Here is a 26,974-nt window from a genome sequence, read left to right on the forward strand (position 1 = left end):
AAGGATCAAGCCAAAGTCAATCAACCATACCAATTTCTTACATCCACGCCCTTGCGGGTAAGATCAGTAAGGCTAGGGTCACATTGCGTTATTGCAATCCGTTTAGCGCTAGCGGATTGCGCTAACGCAATGTTTTATATGGGGCCGCGTTCGGGGTCGCGGTAACGTCCCCGCTCTCGCAGATCCCCGATCTGCGAGAGCGGGGAACGGACCGCGGGCGCGCTTCGGACGCTGCAAGCAGCGTCCGTGGCGCGCCAGGAATCTCCGGCGCGTCGCTAGCGCGTGCCGAACATGGCACGCGCTAGTGTAGCGCGTTCCCATTAGCGTGAATGGGCGCGTTAACGGCCGTGTTGCACGGCGTTAATTTCGCCGTGCAACGCTGTCCGTTTAACACGGTCCCATAACACAATGGGAACCAAGCCTAAGTGGTTTAACCACTTGTGAAAATCCCTTAATAAACTTCCAATAATAGTTTGCAAATCTCAAGAAGCGCCGCAGCCCCTTAAGATCTCGTGGTTGAACGCAGTCTGCAATCGCCTGCACCTTCTTTGGATGCATATGAAACCCTTCACAGGAAACAATCAGACCCAAAAAAGAAAGTTCTTGTACAAAAAAAAACAAGCATTTTTCCATCTTAACAATCAATTGATTTTCCCTGGGTTTTTAGCGAACCGTTCGTAGATGCTGTAAATGAGTCTGACTGTCCGGGGAACCCACTAAAATGTCATCCAAATAAATAATAACAAAGCAGCCTGTAAGGTCCGCAAACACCACATTAATAAAATTTTGAAAAATAGCTGGAGCGTTAGTAAGTCCAAGCGGCATGACCAGATTTTCAGAGTCCCTCTGATGTGAGGAATGCCATTTTCCACTCATCCCCCTCCCAAACCCTTATCAGATTGTAAGCCACCTGGAGATCTAATTTGGAGAACCATTTGGCCACTGATAACTGGTTACACAAATCTGGGATAAGGGGAAGAGAGTAAATGTTTCTTACAGTTATTTTGTGAGTTCCCGAAAGTCTAGGCAGGCAATCAGTATACAATGGGATCACAGGTGCACCACTGCAATCCAAATATCCAAGATGTATTAATAAGTCATTAGGGTACTACAAACATGCATAGAAATAGGATGACCACAAGAAGAGAAAGAAAGCCTATGCATAGAAGAGCGCACACCTATTATATAACAAAATAATTAACAACCTTTATTATGACAAAAACAAGGACACACCAATCAATTTAAAATCAATTAAAAACATGTGATGAACACACCCTTCCCTATGGAGAAACAGACAACCAAAATAAGGTCCAATACTGCATAAATAGTATACATTAATACATAAATAATATATTATGGCATGCAGAGATGTAAAAGCACAATATAAACCCCTATTGAAAGGTATTTGTTACAGCCAAAAACTGCAGTATAATGAAGGGGAAAAACCTGCAGAGACAGGGAACAGGGAATCAAACATGTATCCCATCAATTATAATGCCCAAAAGGAGCTCTCGGGCTGCTACGGCGCGTGCGCACTCTCTCCTTCACACACTTCCGGTTCCCCGGCATGAGCTCCCGGTGCGGTAACTAACAAGACTCATATTATTGCTTGTATTTAATAAGGCTTACCCTTATCGCTGATCTCCACTCCCTGACGAAGCTGCATAGCGGCAGCGATACGCGTGGGATTGTTTCCCACCCCTTTCCCCTGGTATTTCGGCTTCCTGATACCCTGGAGGCTCTCTGCATTTTCATCATCATTGGGGTATGCCTTTGAGCTGCACCTTCTCCCGGTCCTGTCACACCGACCGGGCAATTTGATGAGACGGATCCAGGTTTCCTATGGCTCCTTTAGGGCATTATAATTGATGGGATACATGTTTGATTCCCTGTTCCCTGTCTCTGCAGGTTTTTCCCCTTCACTATACTGCAGGTTTTGGCTGTAACAAATACCTTTCAATAGGGGCTCAATCACTCTCATTTTTCTCCCTATAATTTGGTATTGCAGACTCTCTTTCTGGCTCAAATAGTTTATGATTATTTTGGGGACGCCCAATTCTTGCTTTTATTGTGAGAGTTTATATTTTGCTTTTACATCTCAGCATGCCATAATATATTGTTTATGTATTAATGTATACTATTTATGCAGTATTGGACCTTATTTTGGTCGTCTGTTTCTCCAGGGGGAAGGGTGTGTTCATCACATGTTTTTAATTGATTTTAAATTGATTGGTGTGTCCTTGTTTTTGTCATAATAAAGGTTGTTAATTATTTTGTTATATAATAGGTGTGCGCTCTTCTATGCATAGGCTTTCTTTCTCTTATTGTGGGAAAGTCTAGGCAGGGACGCAGACCGCCATCTTTTTTTTTTTTTTACAAAAAAGAACCCGGCAGCCACAGGAGAAACGGAAAGCTGTATATGACCCTTACGGAGGATTTCTGCATATACTCCTTCATGGCAAACCGCTCAGTTCCGGACAAATTGGACAGATGGACTTTCGGTAACTTAGCCCCTGGGACTAACTCAATGGCACAATCAAAGGGTCTATGAGGTGGTAAGACCTCAGGCTCACTTTCGGAGAACACGTCCTCGAAGTCCTTCAGGTACTCCGGAATACCAGAATTAACCGATTCACAAAATTCAGATTCACAACAATGGTTAACACAATTAGGACCCCATTGGACAATCTCCTCCATCTCCCAATTGAGGATAGGGTTGTGGCTTTGTAACCAGGGCATACCCAACACCAATCCAGCTGGCAAATTCTCCAAAACAAAACAACAAATTTTCTCAATGTGATCAGAACCCACTTTGAATGAGAAAACTTCCGAGACGTAACGAATCCCTTCTTTGGTGAAGGGAGAAAAGTCAATGGCCACCACTTTAACAGGATTCTGGAGCCTAACTGTCCCTATCTTGCATTGGGAAATCGAATGAGGGTTGACCAAATTGATGGATGAACCGCAACCCACAAAAGCTGTAGAAAAAGAAGGACAACCATCCACTAGAAGTTCCACCTACAGTGAAACTTTGAAACATAAGAAAAAGTGTACCTGAAGGTCTGGATAGCCTCCTCGACTACTACCCAGACCTAGTTGTTTCCTGCTGCCTTAGATGATGAAGGGCAGGAGGGACAGTCCTTCCTCCAGTGTCCAGGTTCCCCACAATAGAAGCGCAACTGCTTATCGTGGGGCCGTCTTCTCTCTTTCTCCTTAAAGGTGATGGCGCCCACCTCCATAGCTTCAGAAGTAGCCATGGCCCCACCTCCACTGGAGAACCGTGGTGTTTCAAGTTGCTTAATGCCTCTCGCCCGTAGTCTGCGATCCATATGAACTGCTTGGGTCACAGCGTCTTCCAGGGAGTCAGGTGGAGGATGAAGTACCAAGGCATCCTTCAGACATTCAAACAGGCCTCTACAAAACAAACCCCGGAGGGTGGCATCACCTCATGACACCTCAGCAACCCAACGTCTGACTTCTGAGCAAAACCACTCAGCCGAGTGCTTTCCCTGACACACATTCATCACCATTTCCTCAGCCAAGCGCACTCGATCAGGCTCATCAAAAATGTGCCCTAGGGCCTCAAAGAAAATGCATCCACAGACACTCTTTCAAAGGCCGTATAGGGAAAGGAAAATGCCCAGGCTTGCAGAGTCCTCCTAAGCAGAGACATAACCACTCCCACCTTCTGCCTCTCATCCCCAGAGGAGCGGGGTCTCAGGGAGAAAAAGAGCTTACAGCCCTCCTTAAACACCCTGAATTCTTTTTTGCTACCAGAAAACGTATCTGGCAACTTAACCGGGGGTTTCAGGAGGAACTAAAGCGATGTCTCTAGCTCCCACCCCCTGAATCCCCAAAGCCAGAGCCCCTTGAACTGGATCCACCACCTGCTGGTGGGACTGGGCCAGGGCACGCTGCTCCAGGTTTAACTTCTGCAGCATCTGAGTCAGATGCTTCACCTGCTCAGAGAGAGTATACATTGGGTCCATGCAATGGAAAAAAATGTCCAGATCAGTTATAATGTAATGGACCAGGTGACCGACTTGTTGCGGACATAACAAGCGTCTGGTATGGTGCAATGCTGGACGTGGAAGGCAACGCCTGGAGGATGAGGTAGCCAGACTACCGACACACATGACCTGTGACATGTGACTGCAAGGGGAGGGACCGAGGCAGGCCCAGCCATGGGAGCTCATGGATAGCTGAGTGGAATGCAGTGGAGACTAACGGGAAAGGTAAGAAGTGAGGAAGCCAACAAGCACACACAGAGTGGTAAACCGGTATAGGCAGAAGTCAGAAAACCGAGTGGGCAATACGGGTACCGAGGACAGACAGAAGGATAGTCAAGGATCAAGCCGGAGTCAATCAACCATAGAACTAAACAGAATAGTACCAAATCAACAGGCAAGAGCAACATGGGAGTCAGACCGGGTCAGCAACAGGATATAACAGAACAGGCACAAGCACGCAAATACACCAGGATCAACTAACTCAGCAGAGGGCAGAAATATAACTGACAAAGATTCGAGCTAACCAAGGCTATAAAAAGCCCTCCCAGATCCAGAGAGAGGCCACAATAATTAACCCCCGGCCCCTCAATCCAAAACCTACCATAGGCTCATGACAGCATGAAGTAATATTTGGGGAACAGTAATATTATACTGTATGAAGTAATGTATGGGGCACATTATACTGTACCGTGCAATATATGGGGCCCATAGTACTGTATGCAGTACTTTATGGGGCTCATAATACTGAATTAAGCATTATGTGGACTCAATATACTGTATGGAGCAATATATGGGGCCATAATAATGTATGGAGGACTATGTGGTTCCCATAATACTGTATGGAGGACTATATGGTGCCCAAAATACTGTATTGAGGACTATATGGTGCCCATAATTCTGTATAGGGGACTATATGGTGCCCATAATACTGTATGGATGACTATGTGGTGCTCATAATATTGTATGGAAGACTATATTGTGCCCATAATACTGTAGGGAGGACTATATGCTGCCCATAATACTGTATAGAGAACTATGTGGTGCCCATAATACTGTATGGATGACTATATGGTGCCCATAATACTGTATTGGGGACTATATAGTGCCCATAATACTGTATAGAGGACTATATGCTGCCCATAATACTGTATAGAGGACTATATGGTGCCCATAATACTGTATGGAGGACTATTTGGTGCCCATAATGCTGTATGGAGGACTATATGGTTCTCATAGTACTGTATGGATGACTGTGGTGGTGCCCATAATATTGTATGGAGGGTTATCTCAATTTCGGAATTTCTCCCGTATCTTCCAGATAGGGGATGACTTTCTGTTTGTTGTGGATCTGACTGCCAGGACCCTCATGATCCTGGGAAACGTAGCTTTGAAGAACACCATGTAATGGAGCTGTAGTCAATCATCCGCACTGTGGCGCCATTCACACGTGACTTCAAATAACTCCTTTAAGAGAGTGGTTAAGGGCATGACAAAGTATAGCAAAAATTCACTGATCGGGGCTGGTGAGTGTTATAGTATGTGGGCTGGTGGGGTTTGTGTGGCAGGGCTGCTTTTTTTGTCCCAGTGCAGCTCTGCAAATGACAGCAGCATCTAAGAGGTTAAACTGCAGTGATCTGAGCCATCTCCAATCTTAGCAGTTAGACTCCGGTACCAGCTTTATAGCAAAGCCAGCACAAGCACTGTAAAGAGCAGGCTCTGCTTCTTAGCTTACTCAATACATGTAGTGTGCACATATATAGTCAATGTCGCAAAGTCGATTTCAGGTTTTCACTTTTATTCTTGGATGCGGCCATAACGAAGATAGTTCAAAAAACACAACAGTGTTAGCCAAGTTTTGTTCATGTATCTGTACCAATTAAAGGGTTGTCCAGGCTCTGGGTACCAGTGTACAGTCACTCTATGTGACTGCAGACTTGTGAATCCTCACAATGCGCAGTGTGCAGTACTCTCCAGTACCTGCACGGATAGCGGGCGGGCGCATCACAGCAAGTATGAGATTTGCAGACATGCAGTTACATGCTGATTAGATGTTTGAGGCATTACAAGTGAAAAGAGCAATGCTGGACACATCTAGTCAGAAGCCTCACAAATCGCATACTTGCAGTCACACCACTGTCCATTTCTGGTGCCGTACCAAAGAATTCTGACAGCACGCAGACTGCACACTGTGAGGATTCACAAGTCTGCAGTTACATAGAGTGATTGCAGACTTGTGCCCCAAGCCTGGATGACACCTTTAAATAAAATACACCAATAGTTTGCTGTGCTAGCTTATTTCTCCTGTAGTTCTGGCAGTTGGGGTTCTGCACTTTCCAAGCACGCACCTGACTTGCAGGTTGCTCTCTGATTATCTTCACACTGTGGCATGTGGTGTTTTTCATCTTTGCAGACCCTACTATAGTATACAGCACCTTCTGGCATTGTAGTTACTTCCAATGCCTACAGTATAACTCTCTAAATGCTGCAGTCAGTAGCAGCCACAGTATGGGAAGTGTTTGACAGAGGGGGGCAACATGATGACAGGGTGCCGTTGGTACACCATAGCTGTTGGGGGTCTAACAATGGCTGTCAGGTAGTAGTCCATGACAGAAGCATAACCTAACGCCTTTTCTATGAATTCCACAGCATTATATAAGTGGTGAAAGAAAGTCAAGCCTCCCCCCCAAAAAAATATAAACTAGTCAATAAATTATATGTGCCAGAAAATAGCTATAGGAACTCATACCCTTAAAACAAGCTATATTGGCATAAAAATAAAAAAGCCATGGCTCAGTGATGTAAAAATTCCTTTATTTGTCAATTGTGTTTTAACTGTGTTAGAGTAGAAGAAAAGAAAAATTTGAAACACGTATATATGTTTTATATTTCTGCATTCATATCAACCTATAGAGTAAAGTTAAAAGATTTTTCCCATCTTCATAGATGGATATTGTCAGAAAACAAGCACTATTGCAATTTACTGATCATTAAAATTGGCAATCACTCTTGAGATATTAACCCTTTTCTTTTTTCTTTTGTCTGCATCTCATTGCCTAGGAGACTGACCACTAACAGTTGTCTGACCTGTAAATACTGTGTTGAAGATGGCCGGGATTAGGAGGTAACAGCACGTTCCAGCGATCTTGCCCAGCTTTAGAACAGTGCTTACAAGCACAATTGAATAGAGCTTGTAAGCACTGTGCATGTTCTGCCATCTAGCAGTGGTGGTCAGTTCTTAGGCAACGAGCTGGTAACAAGAGAAAGTAAAATGTTAATATATCAAGAATGGCTGAAAATAAGCCGTCAATTTTAAAATTGCTTGTATGTACAATACCCAATTATGAAGATGGGAATAATTCTTTATCTTGATATTTTTACTGCATGCTTAATGATATGAGAAAAAAGCACTTAGAACAGTAGCAGAATTGCTGTGGAAAGCTGATCAATAAAGTATTTGTGCCCCATAAATGGTGGTAATACAAGTACAATTTGTACAGGTATAGACCCGGAAAGACAAAAAACTGTGAAACTGTATGTGAGGATGGAATAAATCAAAAACTTAAATGATTAACAGGCTTGGTTATTAAGGGGTTAATAAAGAAAGTTCTAATTATTCCTTGTCTCAATAACTGTCATTTAAGTGACCTCGCCTAGAAACCTCTCAACTACAGGAAGATTAATTCATTTTGAAATTCATGATGAAATCGAGAGTAAAAATTGAAACCCAATTACCGGTAAGGGTAATTCTAAGACCCTCCAAGACAGCACACAGGAGGTTGCCTCCCCATCCTAATTAGGGACAGGAAACAAGAGTGTTAAATAGTCCTCCCCTTCCCCAAATCCTCGGTGTTTTCCAAGGACCACAAGGTGTGAATGCTTGATTTATTTATTTACAGGAAGGAATTAAATGAACATAATTTATTAGGGGAGTTATTACCCATGCTGTCATGGAGGGGCTTAGAAACCCAATTACCGGTAAGTGTAAGGGTACCGTCACACTATACGATTTACCTACGATCACGACCAGCGATATGACCTGGCCGTGATCGTAGGTAAATCGTAGTGTGGTCGCTGGGGAGCTGTCACACAGACAGCTCTCCAGCGACCAACGATGCCGAGGTCCCTGGGTAACCAGGGTAAACATCGGGTAACTAAGCGCAGGACCACGCTTAGTTACCCGATGTTTACCCTGGTTACAAGCGTTAAACTAAAAAAAAACAAACAGCACATACTTACATTCTGGTGTCCGTCAGGTCCCTTGCAGTCTGCTTCCCGCACTCAGTGACTGCCGGCCGTAAAGTGAAAGTGAAAGCACAGCCGCTGTGCTCTGCTTTCACTTTACGGCCGGCAGTCACAGTGCGGGAAGCAGAGACGGCAAGGGACCTGACGGACACCAGAATGTAAGTATGTGCTGTTTTTTTTTTTTTTAGTTTAACGCTTGTAACCAGGGTAAACATCGGGTAACTAAGCGCGGTCCTGCGCTTAGTTACCCGATGTTTACCCTGGTTACAAGCGAACGCATCGCTGGATCGCATCGCTAGATCGCTAGATCGGTGTCACACACACCGATCTAGCGATGACAGCGGGAGATCCAGCGATGAAAGAAAGTTCCATACGATCTGCTACGACGTACGATTCTCAGCAGGATCCCTGATCGCTGCTGCGTGTCAGACACAGCGATATCGTAACGATATCGCTGGAACGTCACGAATCGTACCGTCGTAGCGATCGAAATGTTATAGTGTGACGGTACCCTAATTCTATTTTCTCGAATCCCCTCCATGACATTACACAGGAGAATACCAAAGAATAACGGTTAGGGGGACAACAGCTTACAGGAATTTCCTGCCAAAGGCTAGATCTCTTATTGACATTATACTGTATCTACTCTATAGTATCTAGTGAAGGTATGGACCGAGGAACAGGTAGCCGCTTTGCAAATTTGTTCAATGGACGCATTGGCCCTTTCTGCCCAGGAGACGGAGACAGCCCTAGTGGAGTGGGCTTTCAAAGATTCAGGAGGAGATATATCCTGATTTCTCTAAGTGTCTCTGATTGCTTTTTTGATCCAGTTCGCTAGTGAGCTCTTGGAGGTCTTCTTCCTTTGTTTGGTCCACCATACTGAATGAAAAGATTTTGATCTTTCCTCCAAGGCTTCGTTTGATTCAAATAGGAGAGAGCTGTCCGCCGAACGTTGAGAGAGTGGAATCCTGATTCTCTCTCATCTTTTGGATTGTCACAGAAGGAGGGTAGAATTATTTCCTGGGACCTGTGGAAGTCCAATGATACTTTTGGTAAAATAGATGGGTCTAGACGGAATATTATTCTATTGTCCAGGATTCTTAGATAAGGTTCTCTGATGGATAGAGCTTGAATCTCGCGCACCCTTCTTGCTGTTGTAATGGCTACGAGGAGTGCCGCTTTCAAAGACAATCTGTCTATCTTGATCTGGTCTATTGGTTCAAATGGTGGTATAGTTAGACTTTTCAGTACTAGGTTCAAATCCCAAGATGGGATCATGTTATATTTCTTTAGACGGATTCTGGACGCCGCTGACATGAATCTCTTTATCCATCGATGGTCTGCCAGATTTTGGTCCAAGTAGAAGCTCAGGGCTGACACTGGACTTTTAAGGTACTTGGTCTTAGCCCTTTGGATAAGCTGTCTTGTAGGAAATCTAAGATTTTTGCTATGTCCAGGTGGAAGGGATCAATGGGAGTGGCTCCATACCATGCTGAGAAGGTTTTCCATACTTAGAATATATAGCATTTGTGATTGGCTTCCTACTTTTCTGTACAGTGGATATCACAGCATATGATAGACCTCTGGCTCTCAGGATTATCATTTCAGAAGCCAGGCTGCCAAGCTTAGGAGGTGGGGAGCCGGGTGAAAGATGGGACCTTGATGTGGAGGGTCGTGGTCCAGAGGTAGGATTAGAGGCCCTTTTGAGTTCATCAGCCTTAGGGCTCTGAACCAGCTCCTTTTTGGCCAGAGAAGGGCAATCAGGATAGTTTTGACCCCGTCTGTTCTGACCTTTTGCAGAGTTTTTGGTAATAATGGAATTGGTGGAAATGCGTATGCTAGTCTGAAGTTCCACGGGTGAGCGAAGGCATCCACCCTTGACTGGGCTTCGTTTGGACCTATGGAGAAGTACTGCTCTGTTTTGGCATTCCCTCGGTTTGCAAATAGGTCTACCTCTGGGAGACCCCATTTTTTGGTTATATCCTGGAATACTCCATTCTCCTGGATCTATATCTGTCCTGCTCAAGTAGTCTGCTTCGACGTTGTCGGATCCTTTCAGATGGAGAGCTGATAAGGACTGAAGATGATGTTCTGCCCAACAAAATATTCTTGCTGAGACCTGTTGCAGACTTTCGTATTTTGTGCTGCCCTGATGACGAAGATGGGCTACTGTGGTCATATTGATGGGGTAAACTTAGACATGTGTTCCCTGGATTAATGGTTCTGCTACTCTCAGCGCTTCTTCTACAGCTCTCAATTCTCTGAAATTGGAAAACTGGTCATCCATGTTTTGGGGCCAGACTCCTTGAAAGACTCCCTGAGACGTTACTGCTTCCCAAATGCATTTGCTGGTGTATGTTGTACATGACGTCATAGGATATTGGATCCAGGGTATCCCTTTTGCCAGGTTTTCTTGGCTGAGCTACCTGTTGAGGGATAGCTTTACGTGCTGAGGAAGAGAGATTCTTGAACTGAGAGTCTCTGGGCTTTTGTTCCAGCGGGAGAGAATAAACTTCTGGAGCACTCTTCAATGGGCCTGGGCCCAGGAAACTGCCTGGATGCAAGATGTCATTGATCCTAAAGCTGATATGGCAAATCTTATGGTCACCCTCTTCTGTATTTTTAGTGTCCGCACTTTTGATCTTATGAATAACTGCTTGGAGACCGGGAGATATGATTTTAGGTTTAGGGAATCTAGCAGGATTCCTAGGAAGATTTTCTTAGTTGACTTAGTTGACGGATTCAGGTCTGATTTTTCCTGAATTACCATCCAGCCCAAAGATGCCAGGGTATATAGGGCTGATCGAAGGTGCTCTTTTAGAGTGGTGTTGGAGGGAGCCATGACGAGAAAGTCGTCCAGGTAAGGGACGATACAGATGTCTTGCTTTCTGAAGAAGGCTACCACCTCTCCCATTATCTGTGTAAATGTTCAGGACGTCGATGATATACTGAAAGGAAGAACCCTGAACTGGAAGTGATGTATTTCTTGATCTAGAGCAGTGTTTCCCAAACTCCAGTCCTCACAGACCCTGCGGGTCATGTTTTCAGGATTTCCTTAGTATTGCGCAAGTAGTGGAAGTATCATCAAGGCATCAGGAATTGTTTCACCTGTGTAACACTATGGAAATCCCAAAAACATGAGTCCCGTGAGGACTGGAGTTTGGGAAATACTGATCTAGAGTAACCGCAAATCTTAGATACCGGTGGTAGGACGGATGGATGGGTATGTGGTAATATGCCTCCTGGAGGTCTATGGCAGCCATGACAAAGTTCTTGTTATGAACAGGTAATTCAGAACCACAATGGACCTTGAAGTTCAGAGCACACAAAGTGACCTGACATTGACCAAAAACATAGGACGAGCTCTGAGACGTGGAAACTCTGCTGACCGCAATCCCTAATCCTATCACACCACACTAGAGGTAGCCGTGGATTGCGCCTAACGCTCCCTATGCAACTCGGCACAGCCTGAGAAACTAACTAGCCCTGAAGATAGAAAAATAAGCCTACCTTGCCTCAGAGAAATTCCCCAAAGGAAAAGGCAGCCCCCCACATATAATGACTGTGAGTAAAGATGAAATGCAAACACAGAGATGAAATAGATTTAGCAAAGTGAGGCCCGACTTACTGAATAGACTGAGGATAGGAAAGATAGCTTTGTGGTCAACACAAAAACCTACAAACAACCACGCAGAGGGGCAAAAAGACCCTCCGCACCGACTAACGGTACGGAGGTGCTTCCTCTGCGTCTCAGAGCTTCCAACAAGCAAGAAAAACCAATATAGCAAGCTTGACAGAAAAAATAGCAAACAAGAGTAACACAAGCAGAACTTAGCTTATGCAGGAAGACAGGCCACAGGAACAATCCAGAAGGAAGCAAGACCAATACTAGAACATTGACTGGAGGCCAGGATCAAAGCACCAGGTGGAGTCAAATAGATCAGCACCTAACGACTTAACCTCATCACCTGAGGAAGGAAACTCAGAAGCCGCAGTACCACTCTCATCCACCAAAGGAAGCTCATAGACAGAACCAGCCGAAGTACCATTCACGACCACAGGAGGGAGCTTGGCCACAGAATTCACAACAGTACCCCCCCCTTGAGGAGGGGTCACCGAACCCTCACCAGAGCCCCCAGGCCGACCAGGATGAGCCACATGAAAGGCACGAACCAGATCGGCAGCATGGACATCAGAGGCAAAGACCCAGGAATTATCTTCCTGACCATAACCTTTCCACTTAACCAGATACTGGAGTTTCCGTCTCGAAACACGAGAATCCAAAATCTTCTCCACTATATACTCCAATTCCCCTTCAACCAAAACCGGAGCAGGAGGATCAATAGATGGAACCACAGGTGCCACGTATCTCCGCAACAATGACCTATGGAACACGTTATGGATGGAAAAAGAAGCCGGAAGAGTCAAACGAAAAGACACAGGATTAAGAACCTCAGAAATCCTATATGGACCAATGAAACAAGGCTTAAATTTAGGAGAGGAAACCTTCATAGGAATATAACGAGATGACAACCAAACCAAATCCCCAACACGAAGTCGGGGACCCACACAGCGCCTGCGGTTAGCGAAACGTTGAGCCTTCTCCTGGGACAAAGTCAAATTGTCCACTACATGAGTCCAAATCTGCTTCAACCTATCCACCACAGTATCCACACCAGGACAGTCCGAAGACTCAACCTGCCCTGAAGAGACCGAGGATAGGAAAGATAGCTTTGCGGTCAACACAAAAACCTACAAACAACCACGCAGAGGGGCAAAAAGACCCTCCGCACCGACTAACGGTACGGAGGTGCTTCCTCTGCGTCTCAGAGCTTCCAGCAAGCAAGAAAAACCAATATAGCAAGCTGGACAGAAAAAATAGCAAACAAAAGTAACACAAGCAGAACTTAGCTTATGCAGGAAGACAGGCCACAGGAACAATCCAGAAGGAAGCAAGACCAATACTAGAACATTGACTGGAGGCCAGGATCAAAGCACCAGGTGGAGTCAAATAGATCAGCACCTAACGACTTAACCTCATCACCTGAGGAAGGAAACTCAGAAGCCGCAGTACCACTCTCATCCACCAAAGGAAGCTCATAGACAGAACCAGCCGAAGTACCACTCACGACCACAGGAGGGAGCTTGGCCACAGAATTCACAACAGTTCTTCCCTATCAATGCTATTGTAGTTTTTATTGATTCCATTTTGAAGCGTCGGTACACAATTGTTGTGAATTCCGCTCTTGGGCTCCCTCCGGTGGTTGTAAGTGGCAATTTTGTGAGTTCTGCTCTTGGGCTCCCTCTTGCGGTTTCTAGTGGTATGGCTGCTCCTTGGATTTAGCTGTCTGCAGCTGCTTCCACTGATCGTCTTTTCTGCTCGGCTATTTATGCCTGGCTCTTTCCTTCAGCCAGTGCCACTTGTAAATGGTTCCTGGTTGGATTCACATCTCTTTGGATTTCCCTGTTATCCTGACCAGTTCAGCAAAGCTAAGTTTTTGCTTGCTCTTTTCTGTCCATAGATTGTGGACTTATCCGTTCTGTGCTTTCTATGTTTGTCCAGCTTATCAGTATACATTAATTCTGTCTTGCTGGAAGCTCTGGGAAGCAGATTTACCCTCCACACCTTTAGTCAGGTGTGGAGATTTTTTTGTAAACTCTGCATGGATTTTTGTAGTGTTTTATACTGACTGCACAGTATTCCATCCTGTCCTATCTATTTAGCTAGACTGGCCTCCTGTGCTCATCCTGGTTTCATTCTGTGTATGTCTTTTCCCACTCCACTCACAGTCATTATTTGTGGGGGGCTAATCTATCCTTTGGATATTTTCTCTGAGGCAAGATAGTTTTCCTGCTTCTATATTTAGGGGTAGTTAGCTCTTAGGCTGTGATGAGGTGCCTAGGGAGAGTTAGGAGCATCCCACGGCTACTTTTAGTGTGGTGTTGAGCTTAGGGACTGCGGTCAGTACAGTTACCACTTCCTTCAGAGCTCGTTCCATGTTGCTCCTAGACCACCGTATCATAACAGTACAAGTGGCCATAAATGAATTAAATGCATCTCAAAAGAAGGAAAAGAAAGTTCTGAACCATTTTTTTTTCTGTGCTCTGGTTTGTCTCTTTTTTCCTCTTGATATCTGGGTGGTTCAGGATATATGCTTTGGCATGGATGTTCAGGGTTTGTTTTCTCGTGTGGATCAACTTGCTGCAAGAGTACAGCGTATCCAAGACTATGTTGTCCAGACTCCGGCTTTAGAGCCTAGAATTCCTACTCCTGATTTGTTTTTTGGGGACAGATCCAAGTTTTTGAACTTTAAAAATAACTGCAAATTGTTTTTTGCTTTGAAACCCCGTTCTTCTGGTGATCCCATTCAGCAAGTAAAAATCATCATATCCTTGCTGCGTGGTGACCCTCAAGACTGGGCTTTTTCTCTTGAAACAGGGGATCCGGCATTATTGAATGTAGACGCATTTTTCAAGCGCTCGGATTATTGTATGACGAACCTAATTCTGTGGATCATGCAGAAAAAACCCTGTTGGCCTTGTGTGAGGGTCAGGAAGCGGCAGAATTATACTGCCAGAAATTTAGAAAGTGGTCTGTGCTCACTAAATGGAATGAGGAGGCTCTGGCTGCTATTTTCAGAAAAGGTCTTTCTGAAGCCCCTAAAGGTGTTGTGGTGGGCTTTCCTACGCCTGCCGGTTTGAGCGAATCTATGTCTCTAGCCATTCAGATTGATCGGCGTCTGCGCGAGCACAAAGCTGTGCACCATATGGCAGTGTCCTCTGAGCAGAGTCCTGAACCTATGCAATGTGATAGGATTTTGACTAGAACAGAACGGCAGGAATTCAGACGTCAGAATAGGCTGTGTTTTTACTGTGGAGATTCTGCTCATGTTATCTCTGATTGCCCTAAGCGTACTAAGAGAGTCGCTAAGTCTGTTACCATTTGTACTATAGAGCCTAAATTTCTCTTATCTGTGACCCTGATTTGCTCATTGTCGTCCTTTTCTGTCATGGCATTTGTGGATTCAGGCGCTGCCCTGAGCTTAATGGACTTAGAATTCGCCAGGCGCTGTGGTTTTTCCTTGCAGCCTTTGCAGAGCCCTATTCCTTTGAGGGGTATTGATGCTACACCCTTGGCCAAGGATAAACCTCAGTACTGGACGCAGATGACTATGTACATGGCTCCAGCACATCAGGAAGATTGCCGTTTTCTGGTGTTGCATAACCTGCATGATGTTGTTGTACTGGGTTTTCCATGGTTACAGGAACATAATCCGGTGATGGATTGGAAAACTATGTCGGTGACTAGTTGGGGTTGTCAAGGGGTACATAGTGACGTCCCTTTGATGTCAGTTTCCTGTTCCCCCTCTTCTGAGGTCCCTGAGTTTTTGTCGGATTTCCAGGATGTATTTGATGAGCCCAAGTCCAGTTCCCTTCCACCGCACAGGGACTGTGATTGTGCTATTAACTTGATTCCTGGTTGCAAGTTCCCTAAGGGCCGACTTTTCAATCTGTCTGTGCCAGAGCATGCCGCCATGCGGAGTTATGTTAAGGAGTCTTTGGAGAAGGGGCATATTCGGCCCTCTTCGTCACCATTGGGAGCGGGTTTCTTTTTTGTTGCTAAGAAGGATGGCTCCTTGAGACCCTGTATTGATTATCGTCTTCTTAATAAGATCACGGTCAAATTCCAATACCCCTTGCCTTTGCTTACTGATTTGTTTGCTCAGATTAAGGGGGCTAGTTGGTTTACTAAGATTGACCTCCGAGGGGCATATAATCTTGTTCGTATTAAACAGGGTGACGAATGGAAAACTGCATTTAATACGCCCGAAGGCCATTTTGAATACCTTGTGATGCCATTTGGGCTCTCTAATGCTCCATCTGTGTTCCAGTCTTTCATGCATGATATTTTCCGCAATTATCTTGATAAATTCATGGTCGTATATTTGAGATGCTTTGTGTCTGCTGATCAGGATGATTGGGTGTCTTTCTTGCCGTTGGCCGAGTTTGCCCTTAATAATCGGGCTAGTTCGGCTACTTTTGTTTCACCTTTCTTTTGTAATTTTGGTTTTCATCCTCGTTTTTCTTCTGGGCAGGTTGAGCCTTCTGATTGTCCTGGTGTTGATTCTGTGGTGGACAGGCTGCAGCAGATTTGGACTCATGTGGTTGACAATTTGACGTTGTCTCAGGAAAGGGCTCAACGTTTTGCTAACCGCCGTCGGTGTGTTGGTCCCTGGCTTCGTGTGGGGGATTTGGTTTGGTTGTCTTCTCGTCATGTTCCTATGAAGGTTTATTCCCCTAAGTTTAAGCCTCGGTTTATTGGTCCTTATAAAATTTCTGAAATTATTAATTCGGTGTCTTTTCGTTTTGGTCTTCCAGCCTCTTTTGCCATTCATAATGTTTTCCATTGATCTTTGTTGCGGAAATATGTGGTGCCCGTTGTTCCCTCGGTTGACCCTCCTGCCCCAGTGTTGGTTGGTGCTCGTCCTGCTCGGCCTGGGGGCTCTGGTGAGGGTTCGGTGACCCCTCCTCAAGGGGGGGGGTACTGTTGTGAATTCCGCTCTTGGGCTCCCTCCGGTGGTTGTAAGTGGCACTTTTGTGAGTTCTGCTCTTGGGCTCCCTCTTGTGGTTTCTAGTGGTATGGCTGCTCCTTGGATTTAGCTGTCTGCAGCTGCTTCCACTGATCATCTTTTCTGCTCGGCTATTTATGCCTGGCTCTTTCCTTCAGCCAGTGCCACTTGTAAATGCTTCCTGGTTGGATTCACATCTCTTTGGATTTCCCTGTTATCCTGACCAGTTCAGCAAAACTAAGTTTTTGCTTGCTCTTTTCTGTCCATAGATTGTGGACTTATCCGTTCTGTGCTTTCTATGTTTGTCCAGCTTATCAGTATAAATTAATTCTGTCTTGCTGGAAGCTCTGGGAAGCAGATTTACCCTCCACACCTTTAGTCAGGTGTGGAGATTTTTTGTAAACTCTGCGTGGATTTTTGTAGTGTTTTATACTGACTGCACAGTATTCCATCCTGTCCTATCTATTTAGCTAGACTGGCCTCCTGTGCTCATCCTGGTTTCATTCTGTGTATGTCTTTTCCCACTCCACTCACAGTCATTATTTGTGGGGGGCTAATCTATCCTTTGGGGATTTGCTCTGAGGCAAAATAGTTTTTCTGCTTCTATCTTTAGGGGTAGTTAGCTCTTAGGCTGTGACGAGGTGCCTAGGGAGAGTTAGGAGCATCCCACGGCTACTTCTAGTGTTGTGTTGAGCTTAGGGACTGCGGTCAGTACAGTTACCACTTCCTTCAGAGCTCGTTCCATGTTGCTCCTAGACCACCGTATCATAACACACAATATGCTGGTTCAGCTTTTTTAAGTTGATGATGACCCGCTAATTCTCACTTGGCTTCTTTACTAGAAACAGCTGGGAGTAATGGCCCTGACCACGCTGTGCTTCTGGAAGCAGAGCCATTACTGCTGAAGATAGCATCTGTTGTTGCTCTGTACGTAGAATCTTCTGAAGCCTTGCAGACGGAAGGTGTGTTACTTCTAGCCTTTGTGGGGGAAAGGAAGAGAATTCTATTTTCACTCCCCCTCTGACTGAGTCCAGGATCTTTTGGTTTGTTGTTATCTCCTGCCATTTTGGGAAGTGGTTCGAAATCCTGCCCCCTATCTGCTTGGCGTCATTTCCTGCCTGAGCAAGGGTTCTGAAAAATATTCTTCCCCTTACACCTTTTAGGGTAACTCCATCGTCCAGTGTTACCTTTCCCACTGTAATGAGGGGTCTGAGTCTGGGGAGGACAAAAAGGCTTTTTCCTGGGTGTTTTTCGTTCTGGAAGATTTTCATTCTTGTCGGTTACAGTAATTTGTCCAGTGCAGCGGAAAACACATATTCGCCCTTGAACGGAATAGAGCATAGCTTAGATTTGGATAGAATGTCTCTGCTCCATATCTTTAGCCAAAGGAGCTCTCCGGGTAGTGTTGGAGAATACCGATGTCCTTGCCGCAATGCAAACTGACATAGCCAAGGCATCTGCCTGAAAGCCCACTGCCTTCTGAAGGAGAGGTAAAGATGTTAGAAGATCTTCCCTCGGGGTACCATTCCTAATATGTTCCTCCAGTTGTAGCCAGAGAAACAAAGTTCTCGTGACACAGGCGGATGCGGCATTTGATGCGGCTGATGCCTCCCAGGAATTCCTCAATAAGCTGTCCATCTTGCGGTCAAGGGGGGGTCCTTGAGTTGTGAGGTGTCTTCAAAGGGTAGTGTAGTTTTTTGGCAACCCTATCCATCTGGATATCCACTTTAGGGACTTCAGTCCAACACTTTAAGGTGTCTTCATCCAGGGGAAAGCGATCCTTCATTTTGTTTGGAATGTTCAACTTCCTTTCCGGAAATTCCCATTCCTCCAGGATTAAATTCTAGACGTTGTCATGGACAGGAAAGACCATCTTTCTTGTTGACTTCCGACTACCAAATAAATCATCCTGGACTGAGCGGGATGGTTTCTCTTCATCAACCCCCATCGTGTTCTGACCGCTGACAGCAGCTTCTCCATATCTTCTGTGGAGAAAAACTACATCCATCAGGGATGGTTGTTCTTCCCGGACAATTTTTTTTGTGCATAGCTGGCACCAGACTTTCTTGTAACTAGAGGGGAGTTTTTTACTGCAGATGGCGCACTTGCGGTTTGCAGTTTTTTCCTGTGTTTTTGGTGCAGGATCCTTGTCTCCCTAGAAGAGATAAAAGGGGAGTCCCATAAGGATGGGTCCTGAACCAAAGATGGGTATCCCTTTACCAGATATACTCAGTGGGCCAGGGTTTGCGCTGTGCTCTGCAGATGCAGCTCTCAGGGACGATACATCCATCATTCAGACCTCAGTCCTACCTTATGTAGTCTTCTATCATGGTCCTTTTTAGAGGAACCGAAATTCAGCACTTTTCCCCCTCTCATCCAATGGGATGAGATCTCTCCCCCTCTGTGATAGGATGTATCATGGCGCCTTCCGGGTTGAGAAACAAAAAAATAAAAAAAAATTCAAATTTCCCACCAAAATGGCAATGCGTTCCACCATGGAACACAGGGTGGAAGTGACGTTGCGCTATGTGTCTTAGCGGTGTACGTCACTTCCTCTGTATGCCCCGAAATGCCGGAGAGCAGAAGCCACCGTCAGCAAACAGGCGTGAGGGGGAGAGTGAGTTATGAAGCTGGGGGCTACAGGAGGCCCCCAGCCCTGTCTTCCCATCCAGCATTGCCAGAGACGCCAGAGTATGGTGCAGTCCTGCCAGCGGCAGGAGAAGCTTCAGGGAGGAAGGTCCGGAACAATCGACCCAGGCTGCCCGGCTAACGGTAACCCCCGAGGATGTCACTGGCCCATCCCAGGAGCACACATGAAAAACCTCTTCATCCCTTTTAGGAAATGAAAACACTGGGGATTAAGGGAAGGGGAGGGTTATTCAAACCTCTTGTTTCCTGTCCCTAATTAGGATGGGGAGGCAACCTCCTGTGTACTGTCATGGGAGGATTAGAGAAAAATGGAGCAACAAAATAAACAATAACCTTTTTGGATGCAGTTTTCAGTCACTTTTTATAATTTTCGAGTTGTCAAAATAAGGGATATTAAGTTTCCTGCATAAGTTCAAGACTGGGAAAGTCATATTTTTTCATCAAATACCCTCCCAGATTCTTGTTTTGATAAATCCAAGAAAGCACCCATTATGTACAATGAGCATGGTATGTAAAGCTAATGGTATTTCCGAAGTGGTTGTCCTGGGATAACAAGATAAGTGATAACTTAGCCATGATCCGGAGTTCCAATGGGTATGACACTGTGTACTAGTGCAGCGTCAAACCCGCAGTTGCCAGCTGTTACAGCATAGTGGATGGGATTTCAAGAAATCCGATGTCTACTATGTGTCCACAGATGCTCGACAATCATAAGAGCCTTGTTCTGGCCTTGTTCTGTCTCTCATAGATTTGAATTGAGAGGTTTTGATGTAGCTTCTGACTTCCGGCCCATCAGAAGCTACTATCAAAAGATGACACCTTGGGGCCAGAGCAGCACTGAAAAACAATGAAGACACTGGAGGGGAAGTATTTGACCAGGGAGCAGGGGGCTTACATTTAAAATGCCACTCCAACTCTGAAGATAAAAAAAATGCCGGAATGGTGTTTATTATGTGCTTTCAATAAAGATTTATTTCATTTTATATGGGCTGTTTTATTCCTGGTAGTTTTTTGTAGGTATTTTATTTTATTCGGGTAAGTTTTTTTTCTTCAGGAGAAACAGTACAGTACGGTTTAATATAAATATTGTAGTGTACGCATGATAATTCTGAAAATTTCATCCGCTATGGTGGCACTGGAGAAAGCAACTAATTTTTTTACAAGGGAACATTCAGCTGAAATTCCACTGCTTTTTCGCTGTATGCAAATGTAGCCTCAAAGGATTCAATCTTCAACTTTAGACCCTCCCAACAGCATGCATGGCAGTGTAGTCTTTAAAATACTGTACAGGAGACTGAACAGTTGTATGGTCCCAAAGGATTGCTCCAGTACTGAGAAATACTGTTCTGAATGGATATACTAATAAGACTAAAATGGATGAGGGGTGGACCGATGCAAGGTAAGGGCATAAGCATTTGCAGCGCCCCAGAGACCTGGTCGTTGCAGTATGGCACTCTGCCACTAAGGAGAGTAGCGGTACGTCTGATGGCACTAAAGAGTTTTCCTGACCAGGTATCACCAGAACACATTACACTTCACACTCCGGCCACTAGGGGGAGAAAAAGGCTTTATTTATTGGGCCACTCCTCACACTGGTAAAACTAGGGGCTGGGGAGGAAGTTAGTCAGAAGCTGACTGGGTTGGAACCAGGCAACATCCCGTGGCAGGGGGTGTTGCAGGGAGAAGGCACAGGGGGGTACCTGTCAGGCGTGGGAACCTGGCAGGTGCCTAGCGAACAGAACAGAACGTAACGGAACCGCGCCTGCACACCTTGCGGCGGTATCCCAAGAGAGAGACACGAAGGGAAGAATATTGTGGAACAGTGTAAACGAGATCAGCACAAAGGAGAGCCAGTAAGAGTCATGCCGAGAGAGAAAGGCAACATCTTGCTGAGGCGCGTAGTCGGTGGCCGGATCACCGTAGGAGTAACTGACTTCAGGCCTTACTTCAAATTCCGCTGGACAGTTGATTATAGGTTGGCTGTCTACCTTCTACACCTACGAAGACATGGGGGCAACATTGGGAGGGGGGCGTCTCTAGGGTCCCCGAAGACCTCCAAGCCTTCCCGTCAAACGGGTGGCGTCCTAGCCAAAATATACCTGGGGGACGTTAGAAACTAACAACATCTGGAACCAAAGAACGAGAGAGAGAGAGAAAGCTGTAGAGAACGAACGAAGGAGAACAGCAGTTGTGAGGACTATTCCGAATGCTCAGCAGGGTAGGACTACAACACACAGGCGCTATTGGTAGGCAACGATTTCCATCTGCGAGGGAAACTCTGGATGTGCCCATCAGACCGGCCGGTCTCTGATAGCCCAGTTGAACATGCACTGGACTGAGTGTATTGAAGCCTTCAGTAAAAAGGTAAAGAGACTGCAACCTTGTGTCCTTGTTATTGCCTGCACCTCACACCATCACCATACACCTTACTGGGAAGCCCTGGGGACATACTTCACCTGTGGGAAGGTATACCATCCAGCTGCCATTCCATCACCCCAGCGGACCCCACAGCAGCGTCATTCAGCCTGACCGAACACCACAGGTGGCATCAAGAACCTCTGACAGACTGTACTACCACCTTCACTGGACGCCCCTTAGCAGGGTCACGACCGGGTCCAGCCACCGTGACAACCGCAGAACCAAGAAGAAGGGACCGGTACCGAGTGACCTGTGGCCCTGTGTCTGGGGGCGCTCCACATTCTTCATTGCTTCCCTTCCTCCTCCCCATAATTCACAGCTCTGCCCTCTTCTGCAATAGGCCAGTGCAGAGCAGAGCTGTCAATCATGGAGAGGTGGGTGGGCAGTAATGAAGGAGATGCCAGTAGTGCTGGAGGTAGATCTAGCTGATCAGTTTTCCACGACTCTGGATTAAAGTTTTCCTAAAGAATATTTATAGAAACATTTTACATTCTAATTATTATGTGTTTTAAAGTAATCAGGACATAATTAAACTTACCATAACATGAAGGGCTGGAACCTGTCAAGAAAAAAAAAACAGATTAATAGTGAGAGATATATATTAAAATAATCAATTGTAAATTATTTTCTAATATTGAGCTGCAAGTAACAACCTTCTGTACAGTATTGTTGTTCCAGTTGGTCTCAAATAATAATAATTTAATTTAATAAGGAGGGCAACAAAATTAATAAAGGGGATGGGAGAACTACAATACCTAGATAGATTAGCGAAATTAGGATTATTTAGTCTAGAAAAAAGACGACTGAGGGGCGATCTAATAACCATGTATAAGTATATAAGGGGACAATACAAATATCTCGCTGAGGATTTGTTTATACCAAGGAAGGTGACGGGCACAAGGGGGCATTCTTTGCGTCTGGAGGAGAGAAGGTTTTTCCACCAACATAGAAGAGGATTCTTTACTGTTAGGGCAGTGAGAATCTGGAATTGCTTGCCTGAGGAGGTGGTGATGGCGAACTCAGTCGAGGGGTTCAAGAGAGGCCTGGATGTCTTCCTGGAGCAGAACAATATTGTATCATACAATTATTAGGTTCTGTAGAAGGACGTAGATCTGGGGATTTATTATGATGAAATATAGGCTGAACTGGATGGACAAATGTCTTTTTTCGGCCTTACTAACTATGTTACTATATTACTATGTAATTTCATTTATATAGCATCAACATATTCCACAGCACTTTAAAACTAACTGATAGTTAGAAGTCCCTGGACGGACACAAAAGTATATAGTATTAGGTCACATTCTCAGACCCCTAACCCTAATCCCAACCATAAATGTAATCCAAACCCTAACCCTAACTTTAGCCCCAACCCTAACCCTGACTTTAGCCCTAACCCTAACCTTAGCCCTAAGCCTGATGGAAAAACGGAAATAAATAATTTTTTTTGTTTTATTATTTTTCCCTAACTAAGGGGGTGATAAAGGGGGGTTTGATTCACTATTTATAGCAGGTTTTATGTTTGGCAGCTGTTACACACTAAAAGACGCTTTTTATTGCAAAAAATAGTTTTTGCATCACCACACTTTGAGAGCTATAATTTTTCCATATTTTAGCCTACAGAGACATGTGAGATCTTGTTTTTTTGCGGGACAAGTTGATGTTTTTATTGGTACCATTTTCGGACACATGACATTTTTTAATCACTTTTTATTACAATCGCATGCTGCGATTTTCTCAGCCCGTAAAATACAGCCGAGAAATATACGCCAGATAGGAGCTGCCCCATAGAGAACCATTGGTCAGTGTGCAATGCGTTTTTTTGCCTCTCATACATCCGTATTACTCTGTAGTGTAACCCCAGCCTTAGAGGCGCCAAAGATGGGGATTTGAGTTTTACATCGAGCACCACCCATTGCTTGGTGAGTAACGAGCTTATCCGAGCATTGTGATACTCAAGTGTTAACCGAGTTTCGCCGAGCACGTTCACTCATCCTTAGTTAACAGTTTTAACATTATACATTTCCCCTCCATTTCAATAGATATTTAAATATATATTTAATAACCTTTTAAATGTACTTTATGAGCGAACTTAACCATAAGGAGATATATGATAGGCTTTCATTTATTTGTCATGTACAGCACCATGGAATCAATGGTGCTATATAAATAAATAATAATAATAATTTGTGCACAATTTCTCTGAGATTATATACTGAAAAACATACAATACATAAGTAAAGTTAACTGATTTATTAGAAAATGTACCGTATGTGCTCGATACAGAGTCTGGGTGAACGGGCACAGAAATGCACAAGAGACAGATGCAGATTTATCACGAAGAGTAACAACTTTATGCTGTGTTCAAATCTATGTCAGATGCCACATTATGAGCTACAGTTCCTTGTTTAACCAACAAAAAAAAGACAACTCAGAAGTGAATAGTTTGTGGGCCACCTCTGATCTGTTAGGCTAGGTTCCCATTGCGTTAGGGCAATCCGTTAAGCTCATAGTGCTAGCGGATTGCGCTAACGCAGTGCTTCTATAGGGTCGGCGTTCTCCCTCCCCGCTAGCGCAGATCCCCAATTGCCTGCACTCCGTATTTTGGCTAAAACTCGCCTATTCAAGTTTATGGGTGTGCAAAAAAAAATGGATCGTGTACTGATCATATTCAGTCTAATAAATGTGAAGTACTTATGCATAAAAATGGATGCCATAAAAAAAATGCATAAGGACAGCATACAGATGGCAATATAGATGAAAAATCATGGTATTTTCTGGATGAAAATCGGATGACTTTGTATATGGTTTTGTGAATGTATCAGTAGCGATTATCTATCTGTCTATCTATCTCATATCTATCTATCATATATATCACTTTCTATCTTTCTCACTATCTATATCACTATCTATCTCTCTATCTATCTCTCTATCTATCATCTATCCCATATCTATCTATCTATCTATCTATCTATCTATCTATCTATCTATCTATCTATCTATTATCTATCCCATATCTATCTATCTATCTATCTATCTATCATCTATCCCATATCTATCGCTCTATCATCTATCAATCTACTGTACCTATCTAGCTATATGTCTATCATGTTATCACATAGATGATAGATAGATGATAGATTGATAGATATGGGATAGATAGACAGATAGATAGATAACAGATAGATAGATATGAGATATCTGTCATCTATCTTTTTGTTATCTATCATTATCTACCTGTCTATCCCATATCTATCTATCTATCTATCTATCTATCTATCTATCTATCTATCTATCTATCTATCTATCTATCTATCTATCTATCTATCCCATATGTATGTATGTATGTATCTATCTCAGATAGATAGATAGATAGATAGATAGATAGATAGATAGATAGATAGATAGATAGATAAATATGGGATAGACAGGTAGATAATGATAGATAACAGAAAGATAGATGATAGATATGGGATAGACAGCTATCCCATATCTATCAATCTTTCTGTTATCTAGCTATCTATTATCTATCTATCCCATATCTATCTATCTATCTATCTATCTATCTATCTATCTATCTATCTATCTATCTATCTATCTATGATAGATAGATACATATTAGATAGATAGATATATAAATAACAGATAGTTGATAGATAGATGATAGATAGATAGATAGATAGATAGATAGATAGATAGATAGATAGATAGATAGATAGATAGATAGATAGATGATAGATAGATAGATAGATAGATAGATAGTGAGATAGTGAGATAGATACATATATCTATCTATCTATCTATCTATCTATCTATCTATCTATCTATCTATCTATCTATCTATCTCATATCTATCTGTTCCTCCTACATACTGTACAATCCGCACTCCCCCACATTTATATAAGACCTGCATTTGCAGTGGAAAAACAACATTTAGAAAGTAGCATTGTTGTAGGGTGGGCAGGTAGCAATGCAGTTTCTACTTATCTCAGTTTTTGACATTTCTTATGTGAAACATATAAAGTAATTTATAAAATGATGCATACAGAGGGACCATGATTTAGGTCTCTGCATTTACATCAGTTCTTTAATCAATAAGATTAATATTACGTGCATTGAAACCAAATATTGTTATGCAAGACTAATTCAAACAAAAATGCACATGAAAAATATTTCAAATACTGAAAAAAATAATACTTTTTAATTAAGATTTGCTAGACATGTGATAATGATTCTTGGAGAAGCTCCAGCTAGCTATGCTCCATACCTGCAATCCCGATACTAGCCAGTAGCAGCACGGAGCCTAGCAGCGACATCATTGTGCAGTGTTTCCCATAACCAGGAGCCGATGAATGACAGAAAGCACTTCTCTTATACCTGACTTACCTGAATAGCAGGACTGGGCGAGTCTCTAAGGGATAACAATGTTTTGACGTAAATTACTTAAGTTTTAGCAAAGGTAATGACCCAGAATTGAACATTTTTTGGGAGGAATCCATTTCTCAAGTTCTTATTGTTTTTGAATACTATAGTCATATGCGTAACCGACGTATGATAAGCATTAGATTATACTAAAAATATTTTAATATATTTATTAGACTTTATAAGCATATTAGATGCATTGTAGAGCTATGTGATTGTATAAAAGCCTGTGTGCCTAGGTGCAAAGCACCAAAGATAGGACAACTCGATCCTACCTTTAAAAAATGTGTATTTTTCCTTTGCAGTGTCTAATTAGGCATTCATTCAATTCAGCATAAAACAACGTAATATCGGAACCCTGTTATATTTTAAAATAGAAGCAAAACATAAGGAAAAGGTGCCTAGTTAAAAATTATCCATAAAACACCCTATAAAGTAGCTCCTCATAATTTGCTCATGTATGTAGTCTACATAATCCTCTGTGAATTTATAGTTTGCGTATGATTTAATAAATATCTATATAATATCATATGCATCTCACAAAAAATTAGCTACCATAGATACAATTCTAACAAACTTGAGCAATCAGCAGGGATAAGTCTGTACTAGAGATGAGTGGTTCGATCAGCTGAAGGTCAAGTTTGAGTAGCATTTCCTGAAATT

General features: G+C 43.7%; 1 protein-coding gene across 1 annotated transcript in view; it reads right to left on the reverse strand.

Moving 5' to 3' along the window:
• The window catches only part of LOC138669732 (uromodulin-like), a 67,049-nt gene extending 40,795 nt beyond the window's left edge, over positions 1–26,254 (reverse strand). The window contains exons 1-2 of the mRNA XM_069756451.1: positions 26,157–26,254; positions 22,428–22,448 (exon numbers count right to left, since the gene is read on the reverse strand). Of these exons, the coding sequence (XP_069612552.1) occupies positions 22,428–22,448; positions 26,157–26,208 (73 nt within the window). The 5' untranslated portion in view covers positions 26,209–26,254. The remainder of the gene's footprint in view (positions 1–22,427; positions 22,449–26,156) is intronic.
• Between the last annotated feature and the right edge of the window lie 720 nt (positions 26,255–26,974).

Source organism: Ranitomeya imitator, chromosome 3 (genome assembly GCF_032444005.1).
Source record: "Ranitomeya imitator isolate aRanImi1 chromosome 3, aRanImi1.pri, whole genome shotgun sequence".
NCBI lineage: Eukaryota > Metazoa > Chordata > Amphibia > Anura > Dendrobatidae > Ranitomeya > Ranitomeya imitator.